The sequence below is a fragment of the Spermophilus citellus genome (assembly GCF_964194105.1).
Source record: "Spermophilus citellus genome assembly, chromosome: 10".
Classification (NCBI taxonomy): Eukaryota; Metazoa; Chordata; class Mammalia; order Rodentia; family Sciuridae; genus Spermophilus; species Spermophilus citellus.
Window position 1 is genome coordinate 75,459,846 of NC_138197.1, and position 21,454 is coordinate 75,481,299.

Here is a 21,454-nt window from a genome sequence, read left to right on the forward strand (position 1 = left end):
ATGCACATGACTGTTATAATGAAGGTCAGTACAGCAGAGATGATAATGGTCTGTTCCATAAACCAAATATTTGAGCAAGAAATTTTCAGGAGGGGAAATGCATCACAAACAAAATGATCAATGATATAAGAATCACAAAACTCCATATTTAGGCCCAGGCTGAGTGGGGGGATTAAAAGGAACAGATCAGCTACTCAACAACAAAAGACAAGTCTCCTGCAGGCTCTAGTACTCATGATAGTCACATAATGCAGGGGCTTGCAGATGGCCACAGAGTGAACATAAGACATGGCAGCCAGGAGAAAAAATTCAGTTACCCCAAAGAGGACAGTAAAAATACTTGTCTGACACAGGCATTATAGGTAATCATCTCGTCACCTGTTGCTATGTTATATAAGTATCTGGGAATGCATGCAGAGGTGAATGAGGTCTCCAAGAAAGCAAAATTTTGTAGGAAATAGTAGATGGCTATTTTAAGGCAAGGATTCACTAAGATGAGAGAGATAATAGTCATATTTCCACTTATGCTTAACACGTAGGTAAGAAATAGAAAGATTAAAATCTGAACCTGCAGTTGTGGATCATCTGTCAGTTCCAGTAGAATGAAAATTGTTACAGTATTTTTAGCATTGTTGATTCCTGACTTCTGTTAAATCTACAGGTAACATTTAGAGACAGTTTGCTACAGAGTATTTATCAGTTTTACCTCTATCATTTAGGTTTTTTCTTATTCACAATGATTTTAAAAATTATTTCATGTTTACATTTGAGAACTATTTACCTTTGAAGTGTATATTTAAATGTTTTATGTGTGTATTTGTATATATGTGTATATCTATGTATATAGGCATATGCTCTAAAATAGCAAATCACTTAATTTTTAGATAAAAGAGATTACATTTCTTAATGAATTTTATCATGATTAAAAAAATGTGATAATCTCAATGGTTTTTTTGAAAATTAATAATGAAACATATTATTTGATGTTTTCAAACTCCCCAAACTTCCTCTGATTAACTTGGGATATTCCTAAAGCAAATTCTAAGTGATTTGTGAATCACTGTGAAGTAAGAAAATATTAATTCTGTTTTGTTTTCAGATACTATTTGTCTGAGCTATATGTCAGATCTACATGTAAAGCAACACTGTTCAAGTTTGGCTAGCTGTCATTTATTCTGAAATACTTCATATATTAGTTTTTCTAAGCCCTCTCAAAATATCACTTTTTTTAAGTACCTGTTTCCTCATTTCAAGTCAGAGTTATTAATCTCTTCCCTGTGCTACTTCAGTCATAACACATTTTTTTTAGTAATTCAATGGCACCTATCCCACAAAGTCATTTTATTTTGCCTGTAATTTACCCATTAAATTAACTATTTGAATTAACTTTTTTTCAAAATAGATGTTTATAGTTATACACTTCCATTCTGAGTTTGCATACAGCCATGTATTGTGTATTCATAAAATTAATCTTTCTGAATTGGAATAAATACTTAAAAGTGAAAGACCTTTATTTATTATTTAAAAGAAAACTGTCAGAATGTTCATTATTTTTAAAAAATATTTTAGTTATCAATGGAGCTTTATTTTATTTATTGATATGTGGTACTGAGAATTGAACCAAGTGCCTCACACTTGCTGGGCCAGCAATCTGCCACTGAGCCACAACCCCAGTCCAGAATGTTCATTATTATTTCAAAATAAATATCTCAAAATTTTGGTCAGTTAAATAATAATACAAAATCCTTTATCCCCTCAATAAATAATTTTATTTGTACATTTTAATGGAAATGTTTCGTCATTAATTTTACCAAGATAATAAGTAATTTAACATTATTTAGGCATTAGTCTATGACCTTTTTAAAAGGTCAATATCATTTACACATAAAATAAGTTCTTGAGCAGAATTTTGCAGTCTGCTTCTGAATAAGTGAAATATATTGTTTTCTAAATTTTATATTATTTATCCTTACTGCTCTCTTTCCCCAAACATGTCATGATCTCAACATTCAGATATTCTTACAAATTTATATTCATTTTCTTAAGATAGTCACAACATAAAATTTTTAGTAACAGATTCTATTTTATAAACTTATTTGTTGGGTTACTTTTACATTCAGATCCTTAATTTCTATTGTGGTCAAAGTACTTGATATATTATGGCTTTTGATTCAGAGTGATATCTCATAAAATGAATTTGTAGGTGTTCCCTGTACGTATATTTTTTTTCAAAGATTTGAAAATTGGTATTAATTCTTCCTTGAGTTTTTGTCAAATTCATCTTCAAACCATTTTATCTTGGGCTTTTCTTTTTTTAGGAAAGTTTTGACTACTACTTCCATCTAATTGTAATTAGTTTGTTCAGGCTATTCTTGATTCAGCATTGGTAGGGTACATACTTCTAGGAATCTGTCCAGTTCCTCTAAGTTATTCCATTTTTTTGGCATATAATTCTTCATAACAGTTCATTATGATTTTTATCCTGAGGTATCTGTCATAATGTTTCCTTTTTCCTTTATGATTTTATTTATTTCAGTCTTCTCTCCACTTATTCTTAATTAGACTGTTCTAGAATATGTTGTTTTTCTATTTTGAAGAAAATAACTCTTTGTTTGAATAATGTAAAACATTGTACATACTCCCTTCAGGTAGAAAGGAACAACAAACCCTTTCTTGTGATTCAATAGAATTATTCTTTATAAAATGATGAAATTTCTGTTATTTTACTAAAAGTTTAATATGATTACAGATAAATCATAAAACCAAATAAATATATAGATATATGAATATTTGCCTTACAAATACAAGTCTTTCAAGAATTTTCAGGGCTGGAGTTTTAGTTCAGTGATAGAGCACTTGCCTATCATGTGTGAAGCACTGGGTCCAATCTCAGCACCAATAAAATAAATAAAATAAAGATCCATCAAATCTAAAAAAAAAATAGAAACAGAATTTTTAGCATCTTACTTCATGTAAATTCTATTAAACTTAGTTCATTAGCCCTGTGATTTTCAGAGTATTCAAACTTGGGCAATTTCATATTTTATAATTCAGTTTCCATGTTCACACGAACATTTATATAGATGTTTATTAAACATTGAAATGCATCTGTTTTTTAGTTGTTATTTTTGTGTCTATAATTTACATGTAATAGGTTTTATCATGTTTTTAATTCATTGGTTCCATAAATACATTAAAACACTAGACTCAAAAAGGACAGTAAATTAGTGGGTTTTCTATTTATTTCATCTCCACTGCCTGAAATGGTACCTTGCTTTAGAAAAGGCTTTCAATATTATAATTTTATAAAAATCATCACCCATAAATCAAAGACATTTCTGCATATCACTGACATAAACTTAAAAAGAGAAACGAGGAAAATTACACCATTTTCAATAGCCTAAATTAAAATACTTGGGATCAATTTAATGAAAGAGGTGAAAGATCTATAAAATGAAAATTACAGAACCCCAAATAAAGAAATCAAAGAAGACCTTAGAAGATGAAAAGATCTACCTTATTCTTGGATAGGCAGAATTAATATTAACAAAATGACCATACTTACAAAAGCAGTATACAGATTTAATGCAATTCCAATCAAAATCCCAATGACATTCCTCATAGAAATAGAAAAAGGCATCATGAAATTTATCTAGAAAAATAAGAGACCCAGAAAAGCTAAAGCAATCCTTAGCAAGAAGAGTGAAGCAGGTGGCATCACTATACCAGACCTTATAGAGCAATAGTAACATAACAGCATGGAATTGGCACCAAAACAGACTGATAGGACAATGGTGCAGATAGAGGGCACAGAGACTAACTCACAGAACTACAATTATCTTATATTAGACAAAGGTGCCAAGAACGTGCATTGAAGAAAGATAGCCTCTTCAACAAATAGTGCTGGGAAAGCTGGAAATCCATATGCAACAAAATGAAATTAAACCCCTATCTCTCACCAGGCACAAAACCCAACTCAAAATGGATCAAGGACTTAGGAATACAACCAGAGACCCCATGTCTAATAGAAGAAAATGTAGGCCCTATTCTCCATCATGTGGGATTAGGCCCCAACTTCCTTAATAAGAGTCCTGTGGCACAAGAATTAAAATCAAGAGTCAATAAAAGGGATGGACTCAAACTAAAAAGTTTCTTTTCAACAAAAGAAACAATGTGTGAGATGAATAGAGAGCTTACATATTCGGAACAAATCTTAACCCCTCACACATGTGATAGAGCACTAATCTCTAGAGTATATAAAGAAATAAAAACTAGACACCAAAAAATCAAATAACCCAATCAATAAATGGGCCAAGGGCCAGAAAAGTCACTTTTCAGAAGATGATGTACAAGCAACACATGAATATATGAAAAAATGTTCAAAATCACTAGCAATTAGAGAAATGCAAATCAAAACCACTCTAAGATTTCATCTCACTCCAGTCAGAATTGCAGCTATTATGCATACAGACAACAATAAGTGTTGGTGAGGCTGTGGGGAAAAAGGTACATTCATACACTGCTGGTGGAACTGCAAGTTGATGCAGCCAATATGGAAAGCAGTATGGAGATTCCTTGGAAAATTGGAAATAGAACCACCATTTAACCCAGCTATTCCTCTCCTCAGTCTATAACCTAAGGACTTAAAAACAGCATACTACAGGGACATAGCCACATCAATGATTATAGCAGCACAATTCACAATAATTAAACTTTGGAAGCAACCTAGATGCCCTTCAAGACGAATGGATTAAAAATGTGGGATATATACACAATGAAATATTACAATAAAAGATAATAAAATCATGAAATTTGCAGGTAAATGGATGGAGTAAGAGAAGATAATGCTAAGTGAAGTTAGCCAATCCCAAAAACCCAAATGCTGATTTTTTTTATATGTATAAGGAGACAGATTCATAGTTGGATAGGGAACAGGGGCATGGGAGGAATAGACGAACTCTAGATAGGGCAGACGGGTTGAATGGGAAGGGACAGCGCATGGACTTACAAATGATGTAAGTGGAATGATGGTGGAATGTGAGGAACATTATTATCCAAAGTACAGGTATGAAGACATGAATTGGTGTGAATATACTATGTATACAACCAGAGGTATGAAAAATTGTGTTCTATATGTGTAATAAGAATTGTAATGCATTCTGCTGTCATATATAAATAAAAATATTAGAATTGAGAAAGTCTATCAACACAATTACTCAATCGCAAATACGTGGTGAATGCATTGACTCTGGTTTTTTTTTTTTTTTTTTTTTTTTTTTTTTTTTTTTGCAGGTTCTTTCAGATTTTCTATTTTGTGAAGTCCTTTAGTTGCCTGGTGGTAGCTTTTCTTTTTGAGAACACATATCCTGAAACTCTTTCCTTGAAAGGAAAGGAATGATGTAAAAAGTCAAAGACACATATTTAGAGATCAACAATCTTTTCAGTACACATAGAATACTTTTACACTAGCAAATTCCCTTACTTATTTAAGAACAATGCAATTCTTTTGACTGAGTCCTTGAAAGCCTGTTTTACTTGCTTGTTCCTCAGTGTGTAAATGAAAGGGTTCAACATGGGACTGATGGACATAACAAGGACTGTCACCCCCTTGTTAATAGCCACTGAATCTTTTGCTGAAGGCTTAACATAGATGAAGATACAGCTCCCATAGGTTATGGAGACCACAATCATATGGGAAGAACAGGTAGAAAATGCCCTTTTCCTTTGTTGGGCAGAAGGGAATTGCAGAATAGTCTTAATGATGTATACATAGGATAGAACTACACATATGAGAGTCATGATAAAAGTTAAAACAGCACAAATTAAAACCATCTGCTCTATGAGCCATGTTTCTGTGCATGAGATTTTTAGGACGGGTTCTGCATCACAGGCAAAATGGTCAATAACATTAGAGTTGCAGAATTCCAGATTCAGGCCCATGCTAAGTGGTGGGAGTATGACCAACAAAGCAGCTGTCCAGCAACAAAGGATGAGTCTTCTGCACACTCTGGTGTTCATGATGGTCACATAGTGTAGAGGTTTGCAGATAGCTAGGTATCGGTCATAGGACATGGTGGCGAGGAGAAAAAATTCTGTAACACCAAAGAGATCAGTGAAAAATATCTGAATGGCACAACTGTTATATGTGATGGTCTTATCCCCTGTTGATAAGCTGTACAAGTATCTGGGAATACAAGCAGTTGTGAATGAGATTTCTAAGAAGGAGAAGTTTTGTAGGAAAAAGTACATGGCAGTTTTGAGGCGTGCATCCAGCAAGGTGAGGGAGATGATTGCCAGGTTCCCAGTTATACTCAGCATGTAGGTGAGAAAGAGAAAGATGAAAATCACGACCTTCAGTTGTGGGTCATCTGTCAGTCCCAGCAGGATAAATGTTGTTATTGTGTGATTTCTCATAAGTGGATCCTGACTTCTACTTAATTTGCATTTCAAATTCAGAGATGTTTGTGTAGGATAGTAATTCACAGAGGAAGAACCTGGAAAACCCATTCACATGTATTTAACTATTTTGTTTACAAATATTGTCATTCACTGCTAGCATAGGTTCTATAATTATATATATTTTGTTTCAAAGTAGATTTAAAAAGTCAAATTTCATTATGTATACCAATTCCAAAATGTTATGGTTGCTTCCTTCTTATTGCATTCTGTCTTATTTTTTATTTTACCTGTATCTCAGATTTAATTTTCCCCAACAGTTAGATTTGACTACTAGTGTTTTCTGAGATTGAGAGATTTTCCTTATTCATACTGTGAACCCTAAAGTTGAACCTTAATCTTTCTTTTTCATACTTATGCTTCCTTGAAGTCTTGTTATTAATACAATTATATCAGACAGACTGTTAATTATACAGGCTCTACTTCTATGGCTGAAGATGTCAATTACACTTGTGTTTTCTTTAAAAAAAAATTACTTCCATACTTATTCCCCTGCTTTTCCCTCATAATTTTCTATTTAAAATACTTCCTTCCTATTGTGGTACATAAGAAAGAGTATTAAGAGACAGAGAGAAATAGAGAGAGAGAGAGATCTTTTTTTTTTTTTTTGTAGATGGGCACAACAAAATGCCTTTTTTAATTTTTCATGTGGTGCTGAGAATCAAGCCCAGGTCCCACCTATGCTAAGCGAGTGCTCTACCGCTGAGCCACATTCCCAGCCCCAATAAGAAAGTGTATTTTGAGGATGAATTTATTGTAGAGGGTGATAATATAAGTTAGGTATGGAATATATACCTGATAAAAATCACAATTGTTTATTTTTATTTTTTAAAGTCTATAAGTGTGGAGCACAGTCTAAAATACTGTATTAGTATCCCAAAGTCCAAAATATATCAGGTTTAAACTATTACATATTTCTTCAAGCATGATTTAATTTCACTGTGACTCAGTTAGTGTAAAATGGAAAATAAAATATTGCTCTTCATACATATACTATGTGATAGTATATTATATAAAATATTTATAAAAGTACCTGTCTAACAATGAGTAATAAATATAATTTAACTACTTCAGTGCCCTGGTTCATAATTATTTTCCTTTTGTTGGTTAGCATACATTTAATCATTATTATCCTGAAATCATGTTTTGCCCCCATGTTTTTAAATATATGAATTACATGAAAGTTTATCAAATACCTCCCTTTTTCTGTTGAAGTTTAGAAATTTTCTAATTATAATGTTATAATGTGTGTTTTCTTTATTTGCTTTTGCTATTTTTGAGACAGGGTCTAACAAATTGCCCAGGCTGGACTTGAACTTGTGATCCTCCTATCCCAGCCTCTTTAGTTGCTGAGATTATAGGAATGTGCCACCCTTCCCAGCTCAGAAGTGTTTTCAACCACACAGTATTTCTAGTAGCCTCTGTTAACTTGCTGATTGTCACATACATTTTGAACCTGTCACCTTTTTGCTTTGTCATTTTTAGACTTTTATTTTCTTGCTGCTGTCTCTTATGTTGATAGTTCTTAGTGCTTCATTATTTCTTTCTGATAGATTATTTTCCTGAATTTCTCAGCTCTAAAATGTTATTGCTCTTTATGATCTCAATCGTATAATCACATGTACCCCAAACATGACCAAAGTGAAAATCATGATTTTCCACACCCCTTTTTACTTCTCACCTTGTATTCTTTATAATCAAATTAGTATGTTCTAATTATTAAATCTTTACTACAGACTAGACAGTGAAATAAAGACTTCACATGGATTATCTGGAGTAATCTTCTCCTTCAATGCTCTGTATTTCTCCATTTTATCTGTGTTCCACAGTATCCAATTTTAGTGGAAATGTCCATATCAAGCAATTAGTTTCTAGCTTTTAGTTTCCAGAAATTTTTGTTGGAGATGTTACTACTTTTCACATGACACAAATTATGCTACCTTTTTTATTGTTGCCTAATATAATCTTATAAATATCTATACAATACACAAAATTAAAGCACTCTAAAAATGTTGTTTAGTTAAAACCACATTAATTTACATTTCTAAATTTTAATGAAATCAGGAAAGATTTATTTATTAGAGTCACATATGACCCAATTCTCAAAAAAGAAAATGAAACAAATAACAGAATTTATTATACTTACCCTTCTGGCAATTAATCATAACCTTCCTCTAGTAGTTGTTTACATGTATTTTTACAGACACAACTTGAAATGTTGGAATAAACTTGATAATTTTTGGCCAATACTGATTGAATTTGGTCACTTCAACACTAACACTATCCTTGGAAAATGAGATTTTCTTGGATTTTCTCTTGTATCAATTGCACCAACTTTCTCACAATAGATACTGTTCTATCATAAGCCCAGGAAATTATTTTTTTATTTTTAACTATCACTGAAAAGTGTGTTCAAGGGAACTCTTGTTACCTTTAGAATAATTGATGTTCAGAACTCTTTTGCTCAGAGAAAGGGTTTTCCAATCTGAAGCTAGATATTTATTTTATTTGCCAAATCTGCAACAAATTAATGAAAAAAATTCCTCTGTGACCCAGATACAAAAAATACTATTGAATCATTTGTGTAATGAACTTGGGGAAAAACAATCCAACCCACCAAAGTAACAATGGGAACTTGGACTTTAGAGACAAGAGAAAGCATGTGGATCATTAAAAGAGACTTGTAGGGCAACTTTGAGAATCTCATTAAAAACAAAATCTAGTCCAGTTTCTTTTAATTAATTGTTGGCACATAAGGTAGCTAAAAGATCTCTTTTTCTGTTTTACCAATTTTTATACAAAAAATAAATTATACATAAAGATTTAAAAATATTACTCAGCTTTACTTTCTCAGAATTTTATTCTTATTACACAAAACATAAAAATTCTTCAGTCAAAACAAATAAATAATTTCAACAAACATGCCTACGTTCAACTCTGAGCATTCTAAAAGAAAGGAGAAATGTCAATTTCTTTTTGTGCACTAACTTATCTGATATTTTAAATTATGTTAAAATCTAGTACCCCAGCATTTCTGTGACTTCAAATCCACTGAAAGGTCTTCACAACATGAAATTTATTCTTTCATAAAATTGATTTTATAATTCCCCCAGTAATAGAAATATAGTAGAAGGCATGAAAATATTGTTAAACAAATAATACAACTAAGTATATTTTTAAAGCTCACATACAATAAATATATTTTTATTAGTATTTATTTGACAAACCATAATTGTATGCAGTAATGGCATGCATTATGTTTTGATATATATGTACAATGAGGATTAATCCAAGTATGCTAAATAGCGTATCCATTGAAGGATTATGGAAAATAATATTTCTACAAGACAGCGCCCCAAGAAAAAAATGAAGGGACAGTTTGGCTCCAGAGGAGGGAGAGAAAGTAGCCAAACATTAAGAATAGGCCTTGATGAAAAAGCAAACTTTCATCCTTTCCAGGTTCATCACAACACAAGCATCTCCACCAAAAGTAAACCTTCACCCCTTCCCAACCACAATGGGTCCTGAAGGAAGGAAGCAAATACCAAAATGCTGGGTCCTGGACTACCCTTTCCCATTGCAGTGAGTCTTGGAAAGAGAAAAGCAAATAGTGAAGCTCTAGGTAAAAATCTAGGTGGGTCCCAGAGATAAGCAGTGAACAATTGAGTTGGGAGCTTTTCCCAGTGACAAGAAGTTTAAACCCTTTTACAAATGCCTTCCCGAGTTAAAATTTAGCCTGCACAACTAGGTCCCTGACTGTCCAAACTGCACATCTGCAGTCTCCATTGATTAAGTCACCCTCATTGTAAACTATAAAACCCAAACTTCTTCTGTAATCCAGAGGGCCATTTCCTGTACTCAGAAAATGAGCCCTTCTGAGCCTGATCAATGGACTTTGCTGCAGAATAGAGGAAAGCTTGCTGATCCAAGGTTTGCTTCATGTCTCCTGCCTCTGTCATTTGGTGGCCATGTGCTTCCATCCATCACCTCCCATGTTTTCCTGCTTAGTGATTTGAACTCATTTTCAACTGTTTTGTAATATACAATATACTGTTATTCAATATATTCACCCTGATATACAAGAGACCTCCAAACTGAAATTCTGTGTTCTTTGACCAATAAGAGAAGAAAGTATATTTGCTGTTTCAGGCTGTGAAGAAATATGGAAAGAGATAGATGAAAAGTGATCCTGAGGATAAGAGGCTTCCTTTTGGGATGATAGAAATGTTCCAAAGTTAGATTATGGTGAGGTATGCACAACTTTGTAAATATAACAAAATAATTTGATTCTATATTTAATTGTACAATTATAATCTATACTTCATATACTTATATGTATATAAGTCACATATTAATAAAGGTGTGTTTATTATTTTTTCCTATGTTTATTTAAAGTATACTCTATGGTATTTGATTTACTAATATAGCTGTTTTCTTAAAAAAATGGATTAAGTGCTTCAATCAAAAGGAAATGACTGAAGTAGGGTGAGTTGGTAAAAATCTCATGGCTAGTAGGAATGATGACAGGATCTGGATTTAGATTCTGTTACCTCAAGGTTAAGTTTTCAAAGAGTTAACTCTTTTGAAAAGTTTCAACTCTTTTTTAAAGAGTTGAAAAACCCCAGGATCTGTGATTTTATATCTTTTACTAGAGAACATGCAACTAACTGGGTAGAATCTGGATGCACCTTTAGAAAAATAAAATGTATGATATTCAACCAATCTATGCAATGTAGGTCAAAGTGTACAAACTTGCAGATATGCAAAATGAATGAATTTGGAGACAGTTTACATCAGGAGGACTATAATTAATAATACTTTATTTTATACTGAAAAATCAATAAGAGATATCAGGTGCTTTTCCTATACACAAAACAAAGACTTTTTGAGATGATGGGTATATGAATTTTCTTGATTGTAGTAATCATTTCATCATGTATATCATGTTGTTTACCTTAAATACATACAATAAAATCAATAAAATGATACATAAAACAATAAATATATATGTGTAATAAATTGGAACTCTATATTCCCTGAAAGCAGCAATCAAAAATGAAATGCAGGAAGCATATTTATGTTATAATCAATATAGCATAAATTCAACTTTGGTTTCAACACTGATACATTCAATTTCTCTTGTTGGAGATATTTTTCTCTTTTATTTTCTGTTATAATGATCCAAATATTTTTGTGTCATTTTTATTGTGGAGAAAGGTGTACTTTCAAGATATTTGAAATCATTCATACTCAAGGACAAAAACTAAACTGACAAAATTTTTTCTTTCAATACTGACAATCTACTAAAAGATATAGACAGAGAAAAAATGTTATATTAGCAGAGATACAGGATGTTTCTGCATGGTGACTCTTTGGGGTTTGAGAATGTAGGATTTTGTTTGGATAGGAAAAATTCTTTGAAGGAGTAAATTTTATTTTGAGAACTGAGGCATAAAAAATGAGGAATTTTTTTTGGACATATAAACATCATATGGAAAAGATGAGGGACAAAAAAATTAGAAAAATGTAAATTCAAATGCCATTGGGATGGGAATTAGTTTCAGATGATGAGCCACATGAGCTTTTTTGGGGGGGAATCTGATAAACAATTTATACTCTTATATTATACTGCTGTTTATGTCCTAAAAATGTAGTACTATATTTATAGCTTTTCATATTCCTTTTAGAAATTATCTAAATTTTAAAGATACTATATATTTGGCTGCTTTTATTTATTTGATTTCTTTTTACTTTTTTTCTGTGTGTGTTTGCTTATTTCACTAACATTTTGAGTAGATATATTAATATAGCTATCTATATCTAGCATAATTTTTGTAGTACAAAACATTCAAATTTCTCAAAATAGCATTTTTAACCTTATTCCTTTTTTATTGAGAAAAGTCTATCCTATTTAAAATTGTGTCTTGGGCTGGGGATGTGGCTCAAGCGGTAGCGCGCTCGCCTGGCATGCGTGCGGTCCGGGTTCCATCCTCAGCAGAGAGAACTAAAAAATAAATATTAAAAATTCTCTCTCTCCTCTCTGTCTCTTTAAAAAATAAATAAATAAATAAATAAATAAAATTGTGTCTTTATTAATTTGATACAATTTAAAATCTCACAATTTTCAACTTTTAGTATTTTAGAGGTTATTCTCAAATTGAAAGGTTTGTAATTCCCTTTCAAGACAAAAACACTAATTTTTGGTGCAATCTAAGCTTTTTGTTTTTATTATTTAAATTTACTTTTTAAACTAACACATGAAACATAAAAGGTATACATATATATGGGTTACAACATGATTCTTCAATACATGTATACATTCTATAATATTCTAATCAGGGTGAAAATAATCTGTCTTTGCAAATATTTATCATTTCTTTATGACTGAAACATTCAAGATCCTTTCTTCTAGCTTTTTGAAATATCTGACATATTATTGTTATCTGAAGTTACTCCTTTGGGCAGTAGCACAGCAGAACTTCTTACTCCTATCTGTAACTTACTACTCATTAATTTACCTTTCCCCCTTCTACTTTCCCCGGCCTCTTGAAATTGCCACTCTACACACAACTTCAATGAGATGTACTTTTTGATATTTCACACATAAAGTACTTGTCTGTCTGTTCCTGGCTTATTTCTGTTTGTATCTCTCTTCTTTTGGACTAAGGATTGAAGTAGGAGCACTTAACCACTGAGCCACTTCTCCTGCAATTTTTATTTTGTAGTTTGGAGACATGGTCTCTCTAAATTCCTGAGGGTCTCACAAGTACTGAGACAGGTCTCAAACTTATAATCCTCCTCTCTCAGCCTCCTGAGTCACTGGGAGTACAGGCATGCACCACTACACCAGCTTATTTCTCTTAATGCAATTGTTTCTACTTTTTTTTATTCTGATTTATTTTTATTCTGATTTATTTTTGTCCTGTGTTTTTTAGGACGTACAACAGTACCTACCCTAAAGAAAATGCCCAATACATATTTATTAGGTGAATTAATGAATGAAACATTTGGACATTTTGGAGTGGAAGAAACAGTGGTGATGATTATTTGTTCTGTTGTCCCTGAAAATGTGAAAAATGACAAGAAGTTTATATCTATTTTATTTTCTTTTATCTTATTTTTTGGTCTTCAAATTTGAAAATGAAGCAAGGATTTAAAATTTTGAAAGCTATTAACATGCGTATTATGGAATGATGTGATCTTAAAAGAGGCTTGTGGAGATGATGCCATTGGATGAGGATGAGCAAGAGCGTTTTGAAAAAGTTAACTTGCCAGCGAACTTTGGGAAGTTCACCAAACTTGTTCATCAACTTCATGTCCCTTATTTCTTGAAAAATATAAAAATTATTTTGACTGAGTCCTTAAGGGCTGTTGTACTTGCTTGTTCCTTAGTGGGTAAGTGAAGGGGGGTTCAGCATGTGAAGGATGGAAGTAGTGAGGACAGTCACCCCCTTATTTATGGCCACTGAGTCCTTCGCTGAAGGTTTAATGTAGATGAAGATGCAGCTGCCATACATGAGGGAAACCACAATCATGTGGGAAGAACAGGTAGAAAAGGCTTTTTTATTCCACTGAGCAGAAGGGTCTTGATGATGTAAATGTGGGACAGAACTATGCATATGCGTGTCATGAGGGTCAGTACAGCAGAGATGATAATGGTCTGTTCCATAAACCAAATATTTGAGCAAGAAATTTTCAGGAGGGGAAATGCATCACAAACAAAATGATCAATGATATAAGAATCACAAAACTCCAGATTTAGGCCTAGGCTGAGTGGGGGGATTAAAATAAACAGACCAGCTACCCAACAACAAAAGAGAATTCTCTTGCAGATTCTGCTACTCATGATAGTCACATAAGGCAGGTGCTTGCAGATGGCCACATAGCCATTAAAGGACATGGTAGCCAGGAGAAAAAATTCAGTTACACCAAAGAGGTCAGTAAAAAATACTTGGCTGACACAGGCATTGTAGATAATCATCTTGTCACCTGTTGCTATGTTACATAAGTATCTGGGAATACATGCGGATATGAATGAGATCTCCAAGAAAGCAAAATTTTGTAGGAAACAGTAGATGACTTTATAAGGCAAGGATTCACTAAGATGAGGGAGATAATATTTCCACTGATGCTTAACACGTGGGTGAGATACAGAAAGGTAACATCAGAACCTGAAGTTGTGGGTCATCTGTCAATCCCAGTAGAATGAAAATTGTTACAGTATTACTCACATTGTTGTTTTCTGACTTCTGTTAAATCTACATGTAACATTCAGAGACAGTTTGCTACAGATTATTTATCAGTTTTACCTCTATCATTTAGGTTTTTCTTATTGAAAATGGTTTTAAAAAATATTACATTTTAACATTTATTACATTACAGTAAGCATACTTTATTTGATCAATTTAAACTTTTGCTTTAAGCCCTCTGGAAAGTTTTCTGCAAGTCTGATGACTTCTATCACGTACTCTAGTAGAAAATGGCATGTGCTACTCTATTAACACCTAACAAAGAATACTAACTTGGGGCAGGGATCAGGCTGCGTGTGTTTTTTTCATCATCACAGTCCCCACAATATACACTGTTATACACATGTTTTTCAATTGTCCAAAAATGTTTCTAAATGAATTCATCTATTGCATATTTTCTAATTAGATGCCTACTAAACTATTTTCGTTTCAATTCAGACTCTTAATTTAGACATTAACTTTGTTTATTTAAATTTTCTGTGACTTTGAACCACTGTGATTTTTTTTTAAATTTTCACTTTTCAAGAGATCAACTTTTCTGCTTTATTATTACCTTTATTTATTACCTTCATAGCTCATAAAAGAGAAACTGCCTTCATTTTGCTACTATTTTCAGGTATAAATCCTTCCTCCAGTTCCCCTTCTGATCTCTCAGAACACATCATTGAGTCCAATTAAACAGCCCTATCACCATTGGATATTGGTCATGCTTTAAATGAGACTATTTTTTGTTTATTCTGTTTTCAAAGTGTGTGTTTGTAATGAGGACAGAGAACTCTAATGAGGTGATGAAACTTATGCCAGTTTGTCATTCTTTTGGAGGGCTGGGGGTTGTTATATGCACATTTATCAGTTTCTTATGTGAGTTGATAAATAGGTAATATATTTCTGGATAACTACCAAATTTTAACATTTCAATGTCAAATTGAAATGCATAAACATCTTCCCAAAGTGGCATTTTATTATGCAAGGAAACCAGATTCTATAAAGAAAAAAAACATGCTTTACTAAATATAATTTTTTTCTCTTCCACAAATAATAATATTTAGATTACAAAAAAGTAAATATAATTAAAATAAAATAATAAAATTTATTGCACTTACTATTTTAACAGTCATTTATAGTTTCTGTTGGTTGTTGAAACCCACAAAATCTTAGAATTTCTAAACTGGAAAAGGTAATTAAAATGATTTTCATATGAATTTCTTGTTACATTTGCTTGTGAATCCTCTGTCAAATTCATGATAATTCTAGGTTGCATAAACATCTCAGAGGTATCCATCTTCAAACAGTTCCTTGGACTTCCTTCTACTGTTTTTATACCCTTAAAATAAAAGAAAGAAATAAAGAAAACATTTTAATATGAAGACTGTGGAATGTTAGGAATCTGCTTCTGAGGATAGTTGGCACTGATTTTTCAGGACAATGGGCACCTTTGTTTTATGTAGCTTAAAATTTGCTGTTTGATAAAAATGCAACCAAATGAAAAACGGGGTCCCTGGTGACCTACAAATGGTTTCTAATGAATGTTTGGAGTAACCAAATTTGAGGTTATAAACAAAAGTATGCTAATTTTGGCTTCCTTGGAGACAGTGTCCTTAGAGACAGGAGGATGCAGCTATGGACATAAGTCAGCAGAACAAAAGAAGAATCTGATGGTGAAATAAAACACAACTTTAGCTCCTTTTTAAAAACTTTCACTTTACATAAACTGAGGGAGGATCATAAGAAACCACATTAAAAGTTTGTTACATGAATTACTCATTATAGTTGGGAAATTCCAATTAGAAAGGAAAAATGTAAAATTACATAACCCATGTTGAAAGGGCACTCACAAAGTCCAAAGACCACACCACACGCCAGAGATTTATTGTCAGTAGCATGGAGCAAACCAACATGGCTGTCCCTCCAAGCAGCAGCATGTTGGCACTCCCAGAGCAGCTTTATAGCCTGGAAGAGGAATTTCACATGCATGATTAGGGGTTGTGACATGGGCTGGGGTGGGGTTAACCTTTTAGCAGTTACATGTTTTAGGGGAAGCCAAGCAGTTGTGCCTCAGAATAGAAACTTTGGGAATTCCTAGATAAAATGATTCTCTACCCCAAATGGAAGATCACATGCCAATATATGTGTTTACATTTCTAATTTTTTTCTACAAATATAGCAGTATATTTATAAGTGCTATTTAAAAGTAAACATTAACAACATACTTTGGATAATTAAGTATATAATGCCAAATGTTCTTAAACTTTTTTAGGGGGTGGGTTGGTGGTATTGGTGATTGAACTCAATAGCACTCCACCACTTATCCAAATCTCCAGCCCTATTTTGTATTTTATTTAGAGACAGGATCTCACAGAGTTGCTTTTAGTGCCTCACGTTGCTGACGCTGGCTTTGAACTTGCTATCCTCCTGCCTCAGCCACTGAGCTTCTGGGAATACAAGTGTGTGCCACCATGCCAAGATAAATGTTCTTAAACTACACATAATTATATATATTTATGGGCTATAATGTGATATTTTGATTCATGCATATAATGTGTAATGATCAAATAAGAGTAATAAGCAAGTCCATCATCTCAAACATTAATGATTTCTTTGGGACATTCAGATGTTTTCTTCTAGCTATTTTGTATATAAATAACTTATGGTCAAGTATCATCACCCTAACATGCTTTAGAATACTAGAACTTGTTCTTTCTTACTATACTTTGGTCTTCAATCACCAAGCTCTCTCTATTCCTCTTTTACTTTACTCCTAGTAGCTCTTGGTGACCACTATTCTACTCATGGTTTCTATGAAATCAATCATTTTTTGCATTCTACATATGAGTGAGATTATGCAGCAGTTGTCTTTCTGTGCCTGGTTTTCAATATTTTTATGGATGAGTTAGTATTCAATTATATAAATGTGTGTATGTGAGTGTGAGTGTGCAAACACTTTCTTTATCCTTGTATCTGGTCATGGAGACCTGGGGTGATTCCATATCTTGGCTATTTGTGAATAATGCTACAGTAGACACAGGAGGGCAGATATCTCTTCCATATACTTATTTCCTTTTCTAAAGGAAATAATCTAGCAGTAGGATTCCTGGATCATATGGTGGTTGTACAGTTTTGAGGAACCTCCATTCTGATTTCCATAATGGGAATACTTATATTTCCATGGACACTGTATGATGGAAGCAGCCAAACCAGTTGTCTTTTTTTGTTTGTTTTCTTTTTTTGTCTTTATGTTAATAGCCTTTCTACTGGGCATTAAACAGGATCTCATTGCGGTTTGCTTTCATTTCCCTGATTATCATTGAGGTTTAGTGTATATTCATAAACTTTTTAGCCACTTGTAGGTCTTCTTTTTTTGTACTGGGGATTCAAATCTGGGGCACTCAACCACTGAGTCACATCCCCATTCCTATTTTATATTACATTTAGAGACAGGGTCTCTCTAAGTTGCTAAGTGCCTCACCATTGTTGAGGCTGGCTTTGAACACTCAATCCTCCTCAGTCTCCCAAGCCACTGAAATTACAGGCATTTCCCACCGCACCCAGCTGTAGGTCTTCTTTTTGAGACATTTCTATTTAGATCATTTGCTCATTTTAAAATTAGATTTTTGCTACTTTTGCTATTGAGTATTTGAATTCTTTATATATTCTTGTTATTCATCCTTTTGTTGAATGAATAGTTTGAAAAATTTATTCCCATTCTGCAGGTTTACTTTGTTGATTGTTTCATTTGCAGTGTAGAAGATTTTTCATTTGATATAATACTATTTGTTTATTTTTGTTTTGTTTCCTGTGCTTTGTGAATTATTCAAAAAGGACTTTGCCCAGACCAATATCCTAAAGTGTCTCTTCTATGTTTTCTAATAATTTCAAAAGTTTGTGTATGACATTTAAGTCATTTTGAGTTTATGTTTGCATATAGGGAGAGGTTGGGATCTAGATTCTGCATATGGATACATGTTTTCCCTACCACTATTTTTTGAAAAGACTGTCATTTACTCATTGTGTATTCTTGAAAACTTTGATGAAAAATAGTTGGCTGTGTATCTGTAGATTTACTTCTACCTTATCTCTTCTGTTGCTTTGTTTTGTGCATTTACTTTAATGCCAGTACCAGGCTGTTTTTGCTACCATAGCTTTATATTATGTTTTGAAATCAGGAATTGTGCTGCTCCAGTTTTGCCTCTTTTGCTCAAAATCGTTTTTGCCTATTTGGAAGTAATGTGAAGAATATATTTGGTAATTTGATGGGGATTGCACTAAATCTGTAAATGATTTGGGTAGTATTGCATTTTAACAATATAAATTCGTCAAATCCATGAACATGAAAGATCCTTAAATCCTGGGCTTTGTTCAGTTTATTTTATCAATATTTTTTAGTTTTCATTATAGAGATATTTTTGCTGCCATTGAAAAGTATTATTCCTCAATAGTTTACATTTTTTTTTCTTTTTAATTTTTCTATTTTTAGATTTAAGAATTATTGTAAAATCATCAGTGGGTAATAAATTTATCAAATGCTCTTCCAAAATCTATCAAAATACCTGTTGATCATGTGCTTTTCATTTCATTCTTTTTTTTTTTTTTTTTTTTTTTTTTTGATACTGGGGATTGAACCCAGGGGCATTTATACACTGAGCCACATCCTCAGCCCTTTTTTGTATTTTTATTTACAGACAGGGTCCCACTGAGTTGCTTAGGGTTTTGATATGTTGCTAAGGTTGTTTTTAAACTCACAATCCTCCTGCCTCAGCCTCCCAAGCCACCTGGATTATAGGCATGTGCCACTGTGTCTGGATTTTATTTGATTATTTTTTTGGTGGGGGGGTTACCAGGGATTGAACCCGAACTCAACTATTGAGCCACATCCCCAGCCCTACTTTATATTTTATTTAGAGACAAGGTCTCACTGAGTTGATTAGTGCCTTGCTTTTGCTGAGGCTGGCTATGAACTTGTGATCCTCCTGCTTCAGCCTCCCAAGCCACTGGAATTACAGGCATGTGCCACTGTGTCTAGTTAATTTGATATTTCAAATATTATATATTATAGTGTTTAAAAAATTAAAATTAATAAAATATATTTGTGTTTTTCCCTATTTTCTAATTTTCCTTTTCTTCTATGCATTGACAATGAGACCTCAATTTTATTCAACCACATGAATCTGTCAAATTAAAATGAACCCCTGGCAATAACTATAGGGCATGCTTCTTTATTTGGGCTGAGATTGTTTTTTGTTTTTTGTTTTGTTTTGTTTTGTTTTGTTTTGTTTTTAGCTGCACTCCCAGCCCCTGGGTTTAACTTTTTATTTTTTTTAGCAGTTGTTCAAAACATTACAAAGTTCTTGACATATCATATTTCATACAGTTGATTCAAGAGGATTATGAACTCCCAATTTTACCCTACATACATATTGCAGATTCACATCGGTTACACATCCACTTTTTTACCTACTGCCATACTAGTGTATGTTGTATTCTGCTGCCTTTCCATATCCTCTACTATCCCCCCTTCCCTCCCCTTCCCTCCCCTCCCCTCTCCTCCCTTCCCATCTTCTCTCCCTACCCCATCTACTGTAATTCATTTCTCTCTCTTGTTTTTTTTCCCTTTCCACTCACTTCCTCTTATATGTAATTTTGTATAACAATGAGGGTCTCCTTCCTTTACCATGCAATTTCCCTTCTCTCTCTCTTTGCCCCCCCCCATCCCTGTTTAGTGGTGATCTTCTTCTCATGCTCTTCCTCTCTATTCTGTTCTTAGTTGCTTTCCTTATATCAAAGAAGACATTTGGCATTTATTTTTTAGGGATTGGCTAGCTTCAATTAACATAATCTGCTCTAGTGCCATCCATTTCCCTGCAAATTCCATGATTTTGTCATTTTTTAGTGCAGAGTAATACTCCATTGTGTATAAATGCCACATTTTTTTTAATCCATTAATCTATTGAATGGCATCTAGGTTGCTTCCACAGTCTAGCTATTGTGAATTGTGCTGCTATGAACATCGATGTGGCAGTATCCCTGTAGCATGCTCTTTTAAGGTCTTTAGGGAGTAGTCCAAGAAGGGGAAGAGCTGGGTCAAATGGTGGTTCCATTCCCAGCTTTCCAAGGAATCTCCATACTGCTTTCCAAATTGGCCGCACCAATTTGCAGTCCCACCAGCAATGTACAAGTGTACCCTTTTCCCCACATCCTCTCCAGCACTTGTTGTTGTTTGACTTCATAATGGCTGCCAATATCACTGGAGTGAGATGGTATCTTAGGGTGGTTTTGATTTGCATTGCTCTGATTGCTAGAGATGGTGAGCATTTTTTCATGTACTTGTTGATTGATTGTATGTCCTCCTCTGAGAAGTGTCTGTTCAGGTCCTTGGCCCATTTGTTGATTGGGTTATTTGTTATCTTATTGTCTAATTTTTTGAGTTCTTTGTATACTCTGGATATTAGGGCTCTATCTGAAGTGTGAGGAGTAAAAATTTGTTCCCAGGATGTAGGCTCCCTATTTACCTCTCTTATTGTTTCTCTTGCTGAGAAAAAACTTTTCAGTTTAAGTAAGTCCCATTTGTTGATTCTTGTTATTAACTCTTGTGCTATGGGTGTCCTATTAAGAAATTTGGAGCCCAACCCCACAATCTGTAGATCGGAGCCAACTTTTTCTTCTATCAGACGCAGAGTCTCTGATTTGATATCAAGCTCCTTGATCCATTTTGAGTTAATTTTTGTGCATGGCAAGAGAAAGGGATTTGGTTT

General features: G+C 33.3%; 1 protein-coding gene and 1 pseudogene across 2 annotated transcripts; both read right to left on the minus strand.

Moving 5' to 3' along the window:
- Nucleotides 1–5,478: 5,478 nt before the first annotated feature.
- Nucleotides 5,479–6,414, minus strand: LOC308658849 (olfactory receptor 6C2-like; the record flags this gene model as incomplete). Its single annotated transcript, XM_081311765.1, has 1 exon — nucleotides 5,479–6,414. The coding sequence occupies one exon, from the start codon at nucleotides 6,412–6,414 to the stop codon at nucleotides 5,479–5,481; it is 936 nt and encodes a 311-aa protein (XP_081167891.1).
- A 7,363-nt stretch (nucleotides 6,415–13,777) lies between these two features.
- On the minus strand, nucleotides 13,778–16,627 carry LOC308658253 (olfactory receptor 6C2-like; annotated as a pseudogene). Its single transcript has 2 exons — nucleotides 16,541–16,627; nucleotides 13,778–14,705 (listed from the first exon to the last, which is right to left on the minus strand). The product of its transcript is annotated as an olfactory receptor 6C2-like (transcript).
- Nucleotides 16,628–21,454: the final 4,827 nt, after the last annotated feature.